The following is a 14,014-nucleotide window of genomic DNA, read 5'->3' on the forward strand; positions in this document are numbered from 1 at the left end:
GCTGAAGACAGACATGAAGACTAAAATGAAGTTTAGAAGGCAATTAAAACTGTGTCTTCATTATCTTCAAATAAACTAGTGAAAAGTAATTGTTTTAATGGTGGTAAGAGTTAATTTTGCGCGAAAAAGTTAAGTTTTATAGTATACAGTCTACAGGGTCCGGCAACACTTGTGTCCACCCCTAAAATCGTCTTTAATTTTAAAGTTACAGTTTTGAAAATTTGCATACGCTCATAGTTGACAAAGCTCTAGATGCTGACGCAAAAATTTGTTTTTTTATCACGGTTTGGTTGGTATCGCTACGCCTAAGAAGTATAATTTTTAGCGATTTTTGAGTTTTTGCGGAAACATTCGCGAATTCAATTTTTTTTCAACATAACTGAGTTTTTATTTTAAATCTAATGCAAATTGTGTTTAAAATTTGCGAAAAAAACGTTGTTTTATCAAGTTAGTTTTCAAAATTATGACAGGGCAGCAGCAAACTACGTTTACACCAAAATTTCACAAGTCACTTCATTCACTCTTATAAAGACTGATTTTGATTAACACGGGCATGTTGCACTTTATGGACACCAGAAATCGTTAATCGTTTGTCGGTAACATCGACAAAGCCACAATTTCACCAAGTAAGACTTTTGTTATAATCTAAAGCGAGCCAAAGGACAGATGTCATTTGTGGCACAAGATGTTGACAGATGGGTGTAAACGTAGTTCCCAATTTTGACGTAATGAAATTGGAAACTAACTTGATAAAACAGTATTTTTTTCTCAATTTTTGAAAACAATTTGCATTGAATCTAAAATGACAACTGAGATATTTTTAACACATTTATATTGAAAAAAATTAAATTAGAGGTAGATATCACAAACCTTCACAATTAACTAAAAATTACATTTTTAAGGCGTCGCGACGCCAAAACTATCAGTGATAAAAAACAAAATTTTGCGTCAGCTTCTAGAGCTTTGTCAACTGTGAGCGTATGCAAAATTTTCAAAATTTTCTCTTTAAAATTAAAGACGATTTTGGGGGTGGACACAAGTGTTGCCGGACCCTATATATATAGTATATATATATATATATAGTTATACAGTATATGGAAATTGCCGCGTTCATCTTACCTGAATCTAAATATATACATAAAATCCATCCTGTTCTTTTGAGGACTCTCAAAAACTAGAAGAAGTTCTTGAAGAAAATAAGAATTTGCAGACGATTAATTTCATAAGTTGCTGGAAAATTTCGTAGGTGCAGTTCACTCAATGCTTCCTCAATCTAAAAAAAGGATTTATAAGTATTTTTGCCATTGGAATCACCAGTGACAAGATATTTGCAAATATTTATTTTCTTTGACATTTACATTTTTGTGTCTATTTTGCCTGGCCTATAACCAAAGCTGAGATATAGTTCAAAAGATCACCTACAGAGTGTGGGCTCTAAAGTGTTGCCATTAACAATTTATAAGATATGATATTTATTTTATTATCATAGTTTATGTAAAATATATAAATAATAATTATACATAAAAACATATAGAAAAATATATTTTATAACAAGTTGGTGTTAAAACAACTTCAATTCGATATTCTATAGCATATAATTTAAACTGAAACTGTTAACAAAATACGAATATTTACAAACTTGTCACTATTTTTATGTATGAATGTTTAATGTGCCTTTTTTGAAGCATCTTTCACACAGTATTTATCTACAATAATAAAGTTAAACTGGGATTTTGAACATGGTGCCAAACGACGTTCAACGAGGACTGTAGACTAAACCACGCCGCAAAAACGTCACTTCCCGTTTAACTTTCTTATCAAATTCAGACGAAATGTAAATACAACATATCAAATCTTCTTATCTCATGTTGTATCAATATAGCAATTATTTAATATTTCGTTGTTTTACTCTGAATCGCTATTCGCTGCTAAAACATCACCCAAAATAGTAGGATGAAACGTCGTGTCGCAACATCGACCAAAAACAGTCTTTGCTTTTTTGCTTTGGTGAGATTCCGAGGACGCTGCAAGAACGTCAACGTTTTCTTTTTCACTTCTGGAAGTTGTTTGGGATGACTGGGAAAAGTCGTCGTTTTCCCAGTCTTCGTTCACGTCCTCAAGGACCTCCTCACTGCAAGTTTTAGGTTTTGTCGTTGGTGCTGTTGTGGCAATAGACGTGTTAGTGTCGCTGTAGGGATCCAACGTTGCAACCAGAAAATTAACTTCAAATGTGGGATCTTTAAGAACTATTGACAGAGGCCTGAAACATCTCATGAAAGAAAGTTTGCTTTGAATGATTGTTGACGTACTTTCCTCCCACATCGAAGTTGAAGTCGATATCTAGATTGAAATTTTCCGCAAAATGTACCACTGTACGGAGTGGCTTCAAAGAAAAATTAACTGACGCGGGTTTGGAGATCCCGTAGGATAAAAATTCGTTGGAATGGAGATTTATCTGAGTCCGCATTTTCGTAGGGCGGCATGGGGTACCTGATTTCTGTGATTTAATAACAGTTTTTGTGCGAAAAATAACATTTTCTTACCTACACAATAGTTTCTTGCAACGATCTTCAACTCATTGATTTCAAACGTGATTTCATCATCCATGGTATTAAACATTGATAAAAACTGACTATAAAATAAACTAGGAGCTTTTATACTGTTGCAACTATCATTTGTTGATACTCCTATTGCCAACGTTTCTGGATTCATCAAGCGCAGATTGTGATGCATAACAATGTCGTCATTTTTATACTTCATTTTGAATATAATAAAGTCACTGTCAAGTGTGTACTCCAGTTTAAGATAATCCAGCTTAAAAAAAAGGTGAGAAATTGGGTCGTGACACAACGAATTAACTACTTTTTTCTCCACATTTCCTTTGAATAAAGGTAGAAATATTTTCAAGTGAATCTTGCAAGTTATCGTCTTGTTGTTTGATCTCTTCAGCTCCTCTTCATCAACACTGTAGCTGCTGAAAAAAGCCTCCAAAAACTGAATCCGAGCACACACAGTTTTGCTGGTGTTTAAAGTAATGAGAGAAAATCTGTCGCTTCTACCTTCTATGAAGAGTTCGTCGCCGACTTTAGCCAAGGCTTGCAGGGCTCTTGCTACAACTAACCAAAATGTTAGGGGAGTTAACCTCACTTTTAACATACCTCTGATGTTTGGCCCCGGAATTATACACTCCATTCTCGCTGTTTTGGCGCACTGTCTTCGTTGTTTGATCACATTTTTGAGTTTATTTGGAGAACATTACGAATTTCCCTCAACTATGAAAAAGTTTGTGCCGGTATAGTCGCTCCCTGTATTATCCCACTTGATAGAGTTCTGTATTATCGACTTTACCAAATGTCAATGTTGAAAACCACCCCCTTAAAATTATTAAATTAAAGAAAAAACCGCTCAAAATCGACACGGCGTGAACAAATTCCTTGAAAAATGGTAATTATCCCGAGCACGGCACCATTTCACGTGTTTTTATTGTTGTTGTAAACTTAACCTCACTTTTTCTAGTTGGTTCTTGTTTTGGGCGATTTACACATTCCACATAGATGTAGCACCTTACCGGCGAAGTTTAAAAAGCTGTTATTACCCGGACGAATACAACACATTCTTTGCACCGGAAATCTCTGCACGAAAGAGTCTTATGACTACCTGAAGACACTCGCGAGTGATGTACACGTCGTGCGGGGCGACTTTGATGATGTGAGTCTCCACAGGAGCACACGAACTACTACAGGCACTTGTTTTCAGAACCTAAACTACCCGGAGCAAAAAGTAGTCACAGTTGGCCAGTTCCGCATAGGTCTGTTACATGGGCATCAGGTGGTACCATGGGGCGATCCGGAGTCTCTAGCTCTCATTCAGAGACAGTTAGATGTGGATATTTTGATCTCAGGCCACACGCATAAGTTTGAGGCTTATGAGCATGAGAATAAATTTTATATTAATCCAGGATCTGCGACGGGGGCGTATAATGCTTTGGACATGTAAGTTGCAACTTGGCTGTGACTTAATTTAAGTTAAATTGTACTTAATTTTGCAGTACTGTCACTCCGTCATTTGTTTTAATGGATATTCAGAACACCACTGTTGTGACGTACGTCTATCAACTCGTTGGCGATGAGGTTAAAGTTGAGAGGATTGAGTTTAAAAAGAACTGAAGCGGTTATTTTTATATTTATATGGATAAATAATTGTGTTATTTATAAGCGAATGGATTTTATTATATCGTGAAGTGTACAATTTCAGATTTATACAGAAATTATTGTTCTTTTTTGTAAATTTAGCACGGATATTTTCTAGTTGCAGTTATTAAATAATTGCTTCTGTTGGTTAGGATTTCTTGAATCAAAACTAAAATTATTAGTTCGTTTTGGGGTTTAATTGCTTCCTTTTAAAATCCAGCAAGACCCCCAATTGCCGTCAGGAAAGATGAATTAACTACAGACGATGTTCTGTACCAAATCTCAAATTTTTTGATCAGCAGGGACGGATTTTAGAAATTTTTATTTTCAAGGCCAGCCAAAAATTTTCAATATTTTACATTTGGGCATGTAATTTTGGTAGTGTAAATGCTAGGGCAATGAAATTTAGAGAGATTACTAGTTTTGACTTGTTAACTGTCTGTACTAAATACCAAATTTTTCGAACAACAGGGACGGAGTTTAGAAATTTTTATTTTCAAGACGAGCCAAAAATTTTAAATATTTTTCGTTAAGACGTGTAATTTGGGCAGTTTTAATGCTACGGCAATGAAATTTGGAGAGATTACTAGTTTTGACTTGTTGACCGTCTGTACCAAATCTCAGAATTCTGGAACAACAGGGACGGATTTGAGAAAGTTTCATTTTGAAAACGAGGCAAAAATTCCCAATATTTTTCATTCCGACATGTAATTTTGTCATTTTCGATGCTAGAGCATTGAAATTTGGAGAAATTACTAGTCTTTACCTTTTGACTGTCTGTACCAAATCTCAAATTTTTTGGACGACAGGGACGAATTTTAGAAATTTTTATTTTCAAGACGAGCCAAAAATTTCTAATATTTTTCGTTAAAACGTGTAATTTTGGCAGTGTAAATGCTAGGGCAATGAAATTTAGAGAGATTACTAGTTTTGACTTGTTAACTGTCTGTACTAAATACCAAATTTTTCGAACAACAGGGACGGAGTTTAGAAATTTTTATTTTCAAGACGAGCCAAAAATTTTAAATATTTTTCGTTAAGACGTGTAATTTGGGCAGTTTTAATGCTACGGCAATGAAATTTGGAGAGATTACTAGTTTTGACTTGTTGACCGTCTGTACCAAATCTCAGATTTCTGGAACAACAGGGACGGATTTGAGAAAGTTTCATTTTGAAAACGAGGCAAAAATTCCCAATATTTTTCATTCCGACATGTAATTTTGTCATTTTCGATGCTAGAGCATTGAAATTTGGAGAAATTACTAGTCTTTACCTTTTGACTGTCTGTACCAAATCTCAAATTTTTTGGACGACAGGGACGGATTTTAGAAATTGTTATTTTCAAGACGAGCCAAAAATTTCTAATATTTTTCGTTAAAACGTGTAATTTTGGCAGTTTAAATGCTAGGGCAATGAAATTTAGAGAGATTACTAGTTTTGACTTGTTGACTGTCTGTACTAAATACCAAATTTTTCGAACAACAGGGACGGAGTTTAGAAATTTTTATTTTCAAGACGAGCCAAAAATTTTTAATATTTTTCGTTAAGACGTGTAATTTGGGCAGTTTTAATGCTACGGCAATGGAATTTGGAGAGATTACTAGTTTTGACTTGTTGGCCGTCTGTACCAAATCTCAAATTTCTGGAACAACAGGGACGGATTTCAGAAAGTTTCATTTTGAAAACGAGGCAAAAATTCCCAATATTTTTCATTCCGACATGTAATTTTGTTATTTTCGATGCTAGAGCATTGAAATTTGGAGAAATTGCTAGTCTTCACTTTTTGACTGTCTGTACCAAATCTCAAATTTTTTGGACGACAGGGACGGATTTCAGAAATTTTTATTTTCAAGACGAGCCAAAAATTTCTAATATTTTTCGAAAAGACATGTAATTTTGGCAGTTTAAATGCTAGGGCAATGAAATTTGGAGAGATTACTAGTTTTGACTTGTTGACTGTCTGTACTAAATACCAAATTTTTCGAACAACAGGGACGGAGTTTAGAAATTTTTATTTTCTAGACGAGCCAAAAATTTCCAATTTGTTCATTCGGACATGTAATTTTGGTAGTTTCGATGCTCGATCAATAAAATTTGAGGAAATTAGTAGTTTAGACTTGTTGACCGTCTGTACCAAATCTCAAATTTTTTGGACGACAGGGATGGATTTCAGAAATTTTTATTTTCAAGACGAGCCAAAAATTTCTAATATTTTTCGTTAAGACGTGTAATTTTGGCAGTTTAAATGCTAGGGCAATGAAATTTGAATAGATTACTAGTTTTGACTTGTTAACTGTCTGTACTAAATACCAAATTTTTCGAACAACAGGGACGGAGTTTAGAAATTTTTATTTTCAAGACGAGCCAAAAATTTTTAATATTTTTCGTTAAGACGTGTAATTTGGGCAGTTTTAATGCTACGGCAATGAAATTTGTAGAGATTACTAGTTTTGACTTGTTGACCGTCTGTACCAAATCTCAGATTTCTGGAACAACAGGGACGGATTTCAGAAAGTTTCATTTTGAAATCGAGGCAAAAATTCCCAATATTTTTCATTCCGACATGTAATTTTGTTATTTTCGATGCTAGAGCATTGAAATTTGGAGAAATTGCTAGTCTTCACTTTTTGACTGTCTGTACCAAATCTCAAATTTTTTGGACGACAGGGATGGATTTCAGAAATTTTTATTTTCAAGACGAGCCAAAAATTTCTAATATTTTTCGTTAAAACGTGTAATTTTGGCAGTTTAAATGCTAGGGCAATGAAATTCGGAGAGATTACTAGTTTTGACTTGTTGATCGTCTGTACCAAATCTCAAATTTTTTGAACGCCTGGGACGGATTTCAGAAATTTTTATTTTCAAGACGAGCCAAAAATTTCTAATATTTTTCGTTAAAACGTGTAATTTTGGCAGTTTAAATGCTAGGGCAATGAAATTTGGAGAGATTACCTGTTTTGACTTGTTAACTGTCTGTACTAAATACCAAATTTTTCGAACAACAGGGACGGAGTTTAGAAATTTTTATTTTCAAGACGAACCAAAAATTTACAATTTTATCATTCGGACTAAAATTAATATTTCATTTTGGGGTTTAATTGTTTCCTTTTAAAACCCACCAAACCTTCCAACTGTCGTTAGGAAAGATGAATAAACAACAAATAACATTTATTACATATTTAGATAACATTTATAATGAAATTAACTCTCTTCTGCCGCCTCCGTGACTTCTTCAGCCGTCGCTTCCGTCGTGGTTTCCTCGTCAGCGGGCGTCGCCGTATTCCGATCATCAATCCCAGCAGCTGTCGTTGTTGGTTGCGTCGGCGCCACTGCCAATTCTCACTAATAAAACTTAACACTTTTCATTTCTTCTTACCTGTAGGAGGAATCGGTGCTGGCGTCACAAACACCACCGGAATTTTCTTATAAATCACAATCCAGAAACACGACGGGTTGTGTTCATTTTTCTCCAAATGCTGATGATGATTAGGAATGTAAAACGCCCCCGTTAGAGACACAGCGACTATTAATAAAATCAGTGGAACTCTCATGGTGGTGCAAATATCAACACTGATCGAGTTTTGTTACTATGATTAGAAATTAGGATTACATGCCGGAATTTGTAACAAAACAAATGATTTTTTCAATTATTTTTTGAGGCTGATCGTGGGTACAATGGAATGGCTAATTGAGGAAGACATAAAATGCATGCAACGGTGATGGAATGACAGATTAATGGGCCGTTCTGGTTGATGGTTAGATCGCTGATTGTTGTGGAGAAAGTGAATAATTTATTTTGCAAAAAAAACGTCAATGTTAAATTATATGTTTCAGACAAAGGGATAATATTGATGATAGGCCTTGCATTTTTCAAATATTGGTAATACTGTCAACATAAATACAATTATACTTTCAATGCCTTTATTCAGGGGCATGTGATGAGTATGTTATTTTATTTCATAGTTACATATTATTAAAAATATGATAAAATTGTGTATAAACATATAATTTGTGCTTACAAAATTTCATAAAAGCGATTTGATGCCAAAAAACAAGCATAACAAATAATTTCAACAAACAATTAGGGAAATATTCAAAATTGTCTTTCATTTAAACCTTTTTATCCTCCTTAAAAAGATTTTATCATTAAATTTGAGACGGATTTTTGTTCGAGCACTGGCGCCACGATCGGGTTTAAAAAAATCTAAAAACTAACTTATTGCTACTTGGTAGAAAGAAGACTTATTGCTTTCGAAGGCAATTTACAAAGATATGCGTTATTATGTTAATCATAATAAGTTAACATCAGAGGCGGTACGTGTAGAGTTAAGAAAAAATGTAAATATGGGCGATAAAAAATGCTAATTAGTTCCTTAAAACGGATGGTGTGCAGTTTGCAGCCTTTGTAGAAAAAATTGTGTAGGCAACATCTCTAAAGCTCGTTTTTCCTGCAGGGAATTTTTGTTGGAAGCAAATTCAAAATCCGGCTCTGTGATTGGTTGTTCAGCAGTGGTTTTTGTTATTTTTAATGCTGATTAGCAGTCGGTCTAGGTGGCAAGTGTTTGACAGTTATTTCTTTATTTAAGGTTGGAATTTTGACTGGAGATTTTACGATGACAAGGTTGGTGTGATTGTCCCCCCAGAATGTGTTCATTTTGACGCCAAAATTGTTGTGTTCAGTAGGTTTAGGTTGCCAATGCCCATTTTGACAGTTATTTTATTATTTAAGGTTGGAATCTTGATTAGTTAGCTGTGGAAATTTCAAGATGACAAGGTTGGCGTTATTTTCCCCCAGATTTTGACAAAAAAAATTGAATTTTTGCACATTACGTTGACATAACTTACACGATCGTCTTTTGTTTGCCAAAACCCGATTCACGTAACATCGCCATTGCAACATTTGCAACAGGAACGAGTTACACTATGAAAATCTTAGAATTTGTGACCTTGGGGGGATGTTTACAACCAAACCAACTTTAACTTCATGTTTTTCATCATTTTATTTTGCAATTTAAAAATGTCAGTTGCTTATGGAGCCATCTATTGATCAAAATTGACTTGTATCCATTACAGGTCGCTAACTTATCTTTTTCGAATCCTGCTAATTTCCAAAATTGCTCCTTTGTAAATCGATAAATTCTCTGCAGGAAAAATGTCGTCTAGAACTCGCTGTGCAGAACGACCAATCACAGAGCCGCATTTTAAATTTGGCGCCTACAAAAAAGTCTGCAGGGAAAACAACCTTTAGACTTCATTACTATCAGAGTTCACTCATTCAAAAGCAAAGTTGACAACAGCTCCTAGGAATTTTAATCAATAACAGTTGGCAGCTAAATTATTTGCCCTTGATGCAACTGTGACAGGCGTAGAAACTAATCGTCTTGTGGAAGTTTGCCTAAACTTGCTGCTAAATCTTTATTTAGATCTTTTTTGAAACAAATCTTTAATGAATTATTAATGAATGTAAAATCTTGACACATCGCGACATTCAATTCTCCTCCAAATTTCTCCCTAAAGAATTGAAAGTCTGATTTACACTAAAAAATTTCGGCAATTTTTTTTGAGTATTGTGCTTGAAATTCCCCCGCCACTGAAAGATATGTAAAAAAATGTACAGAGCGACCAAAAAGCAGGCTGATCGCCCAGTAGAAACGTGACTTGACTTATTGTCAGTTTTGGACGCGGCGCCAGTCTTAAACTTCTGTCGCCGGTAATTCCCCCAGTTTCCATAACTAGAAGCTATAACTGCATTATACAGATTAAGTTCAGATAATACTCTATTTAATACGAAATATCGAGAAAAATCGGAAACCCGGCCGAGCTTCCGGCGACAATGTGTCCTAATTTTAGCGTTTTATTACATAATCTCACTGTTTCTTTGTATTCTTAACGGCAGTCTCTAAAAGCTTCCGGTTATGTATTTAAAGCAATGTATTAAAAACGATAACAAAACTGAAGAAACCGAAAAAATGAAGCTATTTCTTGATTTTCTTCGGACTGCCTTGTGGTGACTCCTGGAAAGAAGAAAATTTATTGGATCAATTCTTGGTGTTGTTGACAAATTATCAAAATTACAATTTATTCCCAAAACACCAAATTTGACAAAAAATGCTGACGCGCGTTTCGATAGCAATGCTATCATCATCAGAGCGATGATTAAACTGTTTCAGTTCAGTTCTATCGAACTAGTATCAGTTGCTATCGAAACGCGCGTCAGCATTTTTTGTCAAATTTGGTGTTTGGGGAATAAATTATAATTTTGATAACCTGGAAAGAAGTTCAGGATAAAATTTTGGGATTTCTTAAGGGATTCTTACCAGATCTAGTTCGTCGAGCGACTCGAGTTTGGCGATGGGTGCCGATTTATCCTCTTTGCTTTCTTTTTCTTTGACTCCCACCACGTCGGCCCATGATGGGTCTTGGTACTTGTCGAAATCAAATGCTTTGTTAAATGATGCAAATCTGGAAATAATGGCAGCAATTCAGATCCGGCGATTAGAGAAGAAGTTTATTTAGTACTATAATTCAGTTGTTTCCGGAAACGACTGTAATAAAATCGAATTAGAGCTTGGAATAAATGAGATAAAATTTAATGTTTCATTTCCATTTCTGCGGTAAATCAGTAGTTTATTTAAGGATTAATTTAAGGTCGTAAATCCAACAATGAAGGTCCAAAAATTTCCAAAATTTTTTTTTTCGGACATGTCTGTTTGGCAGTTTCGATGCTAGAGCAATGAAATTTGGAGAGATTAGTAGTTTTGACTTGTTCACTGTGTGTCCTAAATACCAAATTTTTTTAACAACATAGACGGATTTTAGAAATTTTTGTTTTCAAAACGAGCCAGAAATTCCCAATATTTTTTATTTAGACCTGTAATTTTGGTAGTTTTGATGGAAGGGCAATGAAATTCGGACAGATTACTAGTTTTGACTTGTTGATTGTCTATTCCAAATTTAGAATTTTTTGAACTACAGGACGGATTTTAGAAATTTTTTGTATTCAAGACGAGCCAAAAATTTTCAATATTTTCAAATCGGATCAACTTTAGTAGTTTTAACATTAGCAAAATGAAATATGGAGAGGTTGCTATCTTTAACGAGCTGATTGTCTGTAGCAAATCTCAAATTTTTTTAATTACAGGGACGGATTTTAGAAATTTTGATTTTCAAAACGAGCCAAAAATTCCCACAATTTTTTATTTAGACCTGTAATTTTGGTAGTTTTGATGCTAGGGCAATGAAATTCGGACAGATTACTAGTTTTGACTTGTTGATTGTCTATTCCAAATTTAGAATTTTTTGAACTACAGGACGGATTTTAGAAATTTTTTGTATTCAAGACGAGCCAAAAATTTTCAATATTTTCAAATCGGATCAACTTTAGTAGTTTTAACATTAGCAAAATGAAATATGGAGAGGTTGCTATCTTTAACGAGCTGATTGTCTGTAGCAAATCTCAAATTTTTTTAATTACAGGGACGGATTTTAGAAATTTTGATTTTCAAAACGAGCCAAAAATTCCCACAATTTTTTATTTAGACCTGTAATTTTGGTAGTTTTGATGCTAGGGCAATGAAATTCGGACAGATTACTAGTTTTGACTTGTTGATTGTCTATTCCAAATTTCAAATTTTTTGAACAACAGAGACAGATTTTAGAAATTTTTATTTTTAACACGATCCAAAAATTCCCAATATTTACTATTTATTTATTCGTACATGTTATTTTGGTAGTTTCAATGCTAGGGCAATGAAATGTGGAGCGATTACTAGTTTTGACTTGTTGACTGTCTGTCCTAAATACCAAATTTTTTGAACAACAGGGACGGATTTTAGCAATTTTTGTTTTCAAAACGGGCAAAAAATTTCCAAAATTTTTAAACCGGATCTGAAACTTTAGTAGTTTTGACATTAGCGGAATGAAATTTGGAGAGATTACTATCACAAACATATTGACTTTCTGTACCAAATCTCAAATGTTTTAAACAACAGGGACGGATTTTAGAAATTTTTCCATTTAAGACGAGTCAAAAATTTCCAATATTTTTCATTCGGACATGTAACTTTGGTAGTTTTGATGCTAGGGCAATGAAATTCGAACAGATTACTAGTTTTGACTTGTTGATTGTCTATTCCAAATTTCAAATTTTTTGAACTACAGGGACGAATTTTAGAAATTTTTTGTATTCAAGACGAGCCAAAAATTTTTAATATTTTCAAATCGGATCAACTTTAGTAGTTTTGACATTAGCGGAATGAAATATGGAGAGGTTGCTATCTTTAACGAGCTGATCGTCTGTAGCAAATCTCAAATTTTTTAAATAACAGGGACGGATTTTAGAAATTTTGATTTCCAAAACGAGCCAAAAATTCCCAATATTTTTCATTTAGACCTGTAATTTTGGTGGTTTTGATGCTAGGGCAATGAAATTCGGACAGATTACTAGTTTTGACTTGTTGATTGTTTATTCCAAATTTCAAATTTTTTGAACTACAGGGACGGATTTTAGAAATTTTTGTTTTCAAGATGGGCCAAAAATTTCCAATATTTTCAAATCGGATCAACTTTAGTATTTTTGACATTAGCGGCATGAAATATGGAGAGGTTGCTATCTTTAATGAGCTGATTGTCTGTAGCAACTCTCAAATTTTTTAAATAACAGGGACGGATTTTAGAAATTTTGATTTTCAAAACGAGCCAAAAATTCCCAATATTTTTAATTTGACCTGTAATTTTGGTAGTTTTGATGCTAGGGCAATGAAATTCGGACAGATTACTAGTTTTGACTTGTTGATTGTCTATTCCAAATTTCAAATTTTTTGAACAACAGGGACTGATTTTAGAAATTTTTATTTTTAAGACGAGCCAAAAATTTCCAATATTTTTCGTTAATACGTGTAATTTTGATAGTTTCAATGCTAGAGCAACGAAATTTGGAGAGATTGCTATTTTTGACTTGTTGACTGTCTGTCCTAAATACCAAATTTTTTAAACAGGGACGGATTTAAAAAAATTTTGTTTTCAAGACGGGCGAAAAATTTCCACAAAGATCTAACGCCTTACCTATGAAGAACTTGGGAATGCTGCTGATTTTTCGATATTGGCTTCGGCTCGCTGACGGACCTCTGAAACGTATATCTAATTCTAATGGGATCTAGATTAACATTTTCGTACTCGGGCACCTCGTGCCTCACTAGGGGTGCCTCAGCGCCTTCAGTCCGCCCCTGAAGTAATCCCAATATCGTCTTAACATCCGTCGCCAAAGTCTGCTCCAACGTCTGCACCCGTCTGGCCAGATCATCCAGCTTTGTGTTGATGTGCTCTACTTGATATCTACTCACTACAAAATTATCAGAATGTGTTTCTAAAGTGGAATGTTGAATCACTGGCGCCTCGTGCTGCTGCAGCGTGGAGGTTTCGGCGTGATGAGGCGGACTGGGGCTGTTTGTATAGTAGCTGGTACTACTAGAAATGGGCACCGAAGGTAGCGGCGGCGGTTGTTGATGGGATTCTTGGTAAGTTCCCACGGAGGACTGGCGGCGGATGGTGCGGATACGGTGGCTGGAAGGCGGCGTCGATTGCGCTGGAAAAAAATACCATTAAGGTGGCTCTAGAGGGATGAAACAATCATGCGAACATGCGACAAGGAAGCGTCAAGATACATACATAATTGGAAGAATAGAAGTGCTACAGCAAGTTTGAAGAACAACTTTGATACTAACTGCTTGGTAAAAACATAGTCGAACAATGAAGGATGTGATGGAAATAGAGTTGAAAAGAATCCACCGAAAGATCAAATTAAAGCGTTCTGAGTGGGTGTTGTT

At 34.7% G+C, this 14,014-nt stretch overlaps 3 protein-coding genes across 7 annotated transcripts in view; 1 reads left to right on the plus strand and 2 right to left on the minus strand.

Annotated features, from left to right (window-relative positions):
• Positions 1-1,525: 1,525 nt before the first annotated feature.
• Rad9 (cell cycle checkpoint control protein Rad9) lies at positions 1,526-3,242 on the minus strand. Of its 2 annotated transcripts, none has more exons than XM_088033006.1 (5): positions 3,159-3,242; positions 2,863-3,116; positions 2,548-2,814; positions 2,310-2,497; positions 1,526-2,260 (listed from the first exon to the last, which is right to left on the minus strand). In XM_088033006.1, the coding sequence occupies exons 1-5, from the start codon at positions 3,190-3,192 to the stop codon at positions 1,906-1,908; spliced, it is 1,098 nt and encodes a 365-aa protein (XP_087889132.1). In that variant the 5' UTR covers positions 3,193-3,242; the 3' UTR covers positions 1,526-1,905. The 2 variants fall into 2 exon arrangements, with proteins under 2 accessions (XP_087889132.1, XP_087889134.1); XM_088033008.1 differs by having other exon boundaries at positions 2,310-2,490; positions 2,544-2,814.
• Positions 3,243-3,352: 110 nt separating this feature from the next.
• On the plus strand, positions 3,353-4,375 carry Vps29 (vacuolar protein sorting 29). The gene is made up of 4 exons (XM_088033009.1): positions 3,353-3,444; positions 3,517-3,708; positions 3,757-3,992; positions 4,049-4,375. Exons 1-4 carry the CDS (start codon positions 3,442-3,444, stop codon positions 4,164-4,166), a joined length of 549 nt encoding a protein of 182 aa, XP_087889135.1. The 5' UTR covers positions 3,353-3,441; the 3' UTR covers positions 4,167-4,375.
• Positions 4,376-7,341: 2,966 nt separating this feature from the next.
• The window catches only part of LOC148177885 (voltage-gated inwardly rectifying potassium channel KCNH6-like), a 90,246-nt gene continuing 83,573 nt past the window's right edge, over positions 7,342-14,014 (minus strand). For all 4 annotated transcript variants that reach the window (XM_088033186.1, XM_088033187.1, XM_088033185.1 and 1 more), the window contains 4 exons: positions 13,254-13,773; positions 10,508-10,652; positions 7,567-10,204; positions 7,342-7,519 (listed from right to left, as the gene is read on the minus strand). In XM_088033186.1, coding sequence (XP_087889312.1) covers positions 10,166-10,204; positions 10,508-10,652; positions 13,254-13,773 — 704 coding nt within the window. In that variant the 3' untranslated portion in view covers positions 7,342-7,519; positions 7,567-10,165. The remainder of the gene's footprint in view (positions 7,520-7,566; positions 10,205-10,507; positions 10,653-13,253; positions 13,774-14,014) is intronic.

Source organism: Gnatocerus cornutus, chromosome 3 (assembly GCF_029298725.1).
Source record: "Gnatocerus cornutus isolate USDA-ARS CGAHR chromosome 3, icGnaCorn1.1, whole genome shotgun sequence".
In the NCBI taxonomy this organism is placed as follows: domain Eukaryota; kingdom Metazoa; phylum Arthropoda; class Insecta; order Coleoptera; family Tenebrionidae; genus Gnatocerus; species Gnatocerus cornutus.

Coding starts and splice junctions, on each gene's coding strand:
- Rad9 (XM_088033006.1), bottom strand. CDS start 3,192: ATGGAGTGTATAATTCCGGGGCCAAACATCAGAG. Junction 2,815..2,862: donor AAGGAAATGTGGAGAAAAAA/GTAGTTAATTCG, acceptor CTTTTTTTTAAG/CTGGATTATCTTAAACTGGA. Junction 2,498..2,547: donor TCGTTGCAAGAAACTATTGT/GTAGGTAAGAAA, acceptor ATTAAATCACAG/AAATCAGGTACCCCATGCCG.
- Vps29 (XM_088033009.1), top strand. Junction 3,709..3,756: donor TGCGGGGCGACTTTGATGAT/GTGAGTCTCCAC, acceptor ACTTGTTTTCAG/AACCTAAACTACCCGGAGCA. Junction 3,993..4,048: donor GCGTATAATGCTTTGGACAT/GTAAGTTGCAAC, acceptor TTAATTTTGCAG/TACTGTCACTCCGTCATTTG.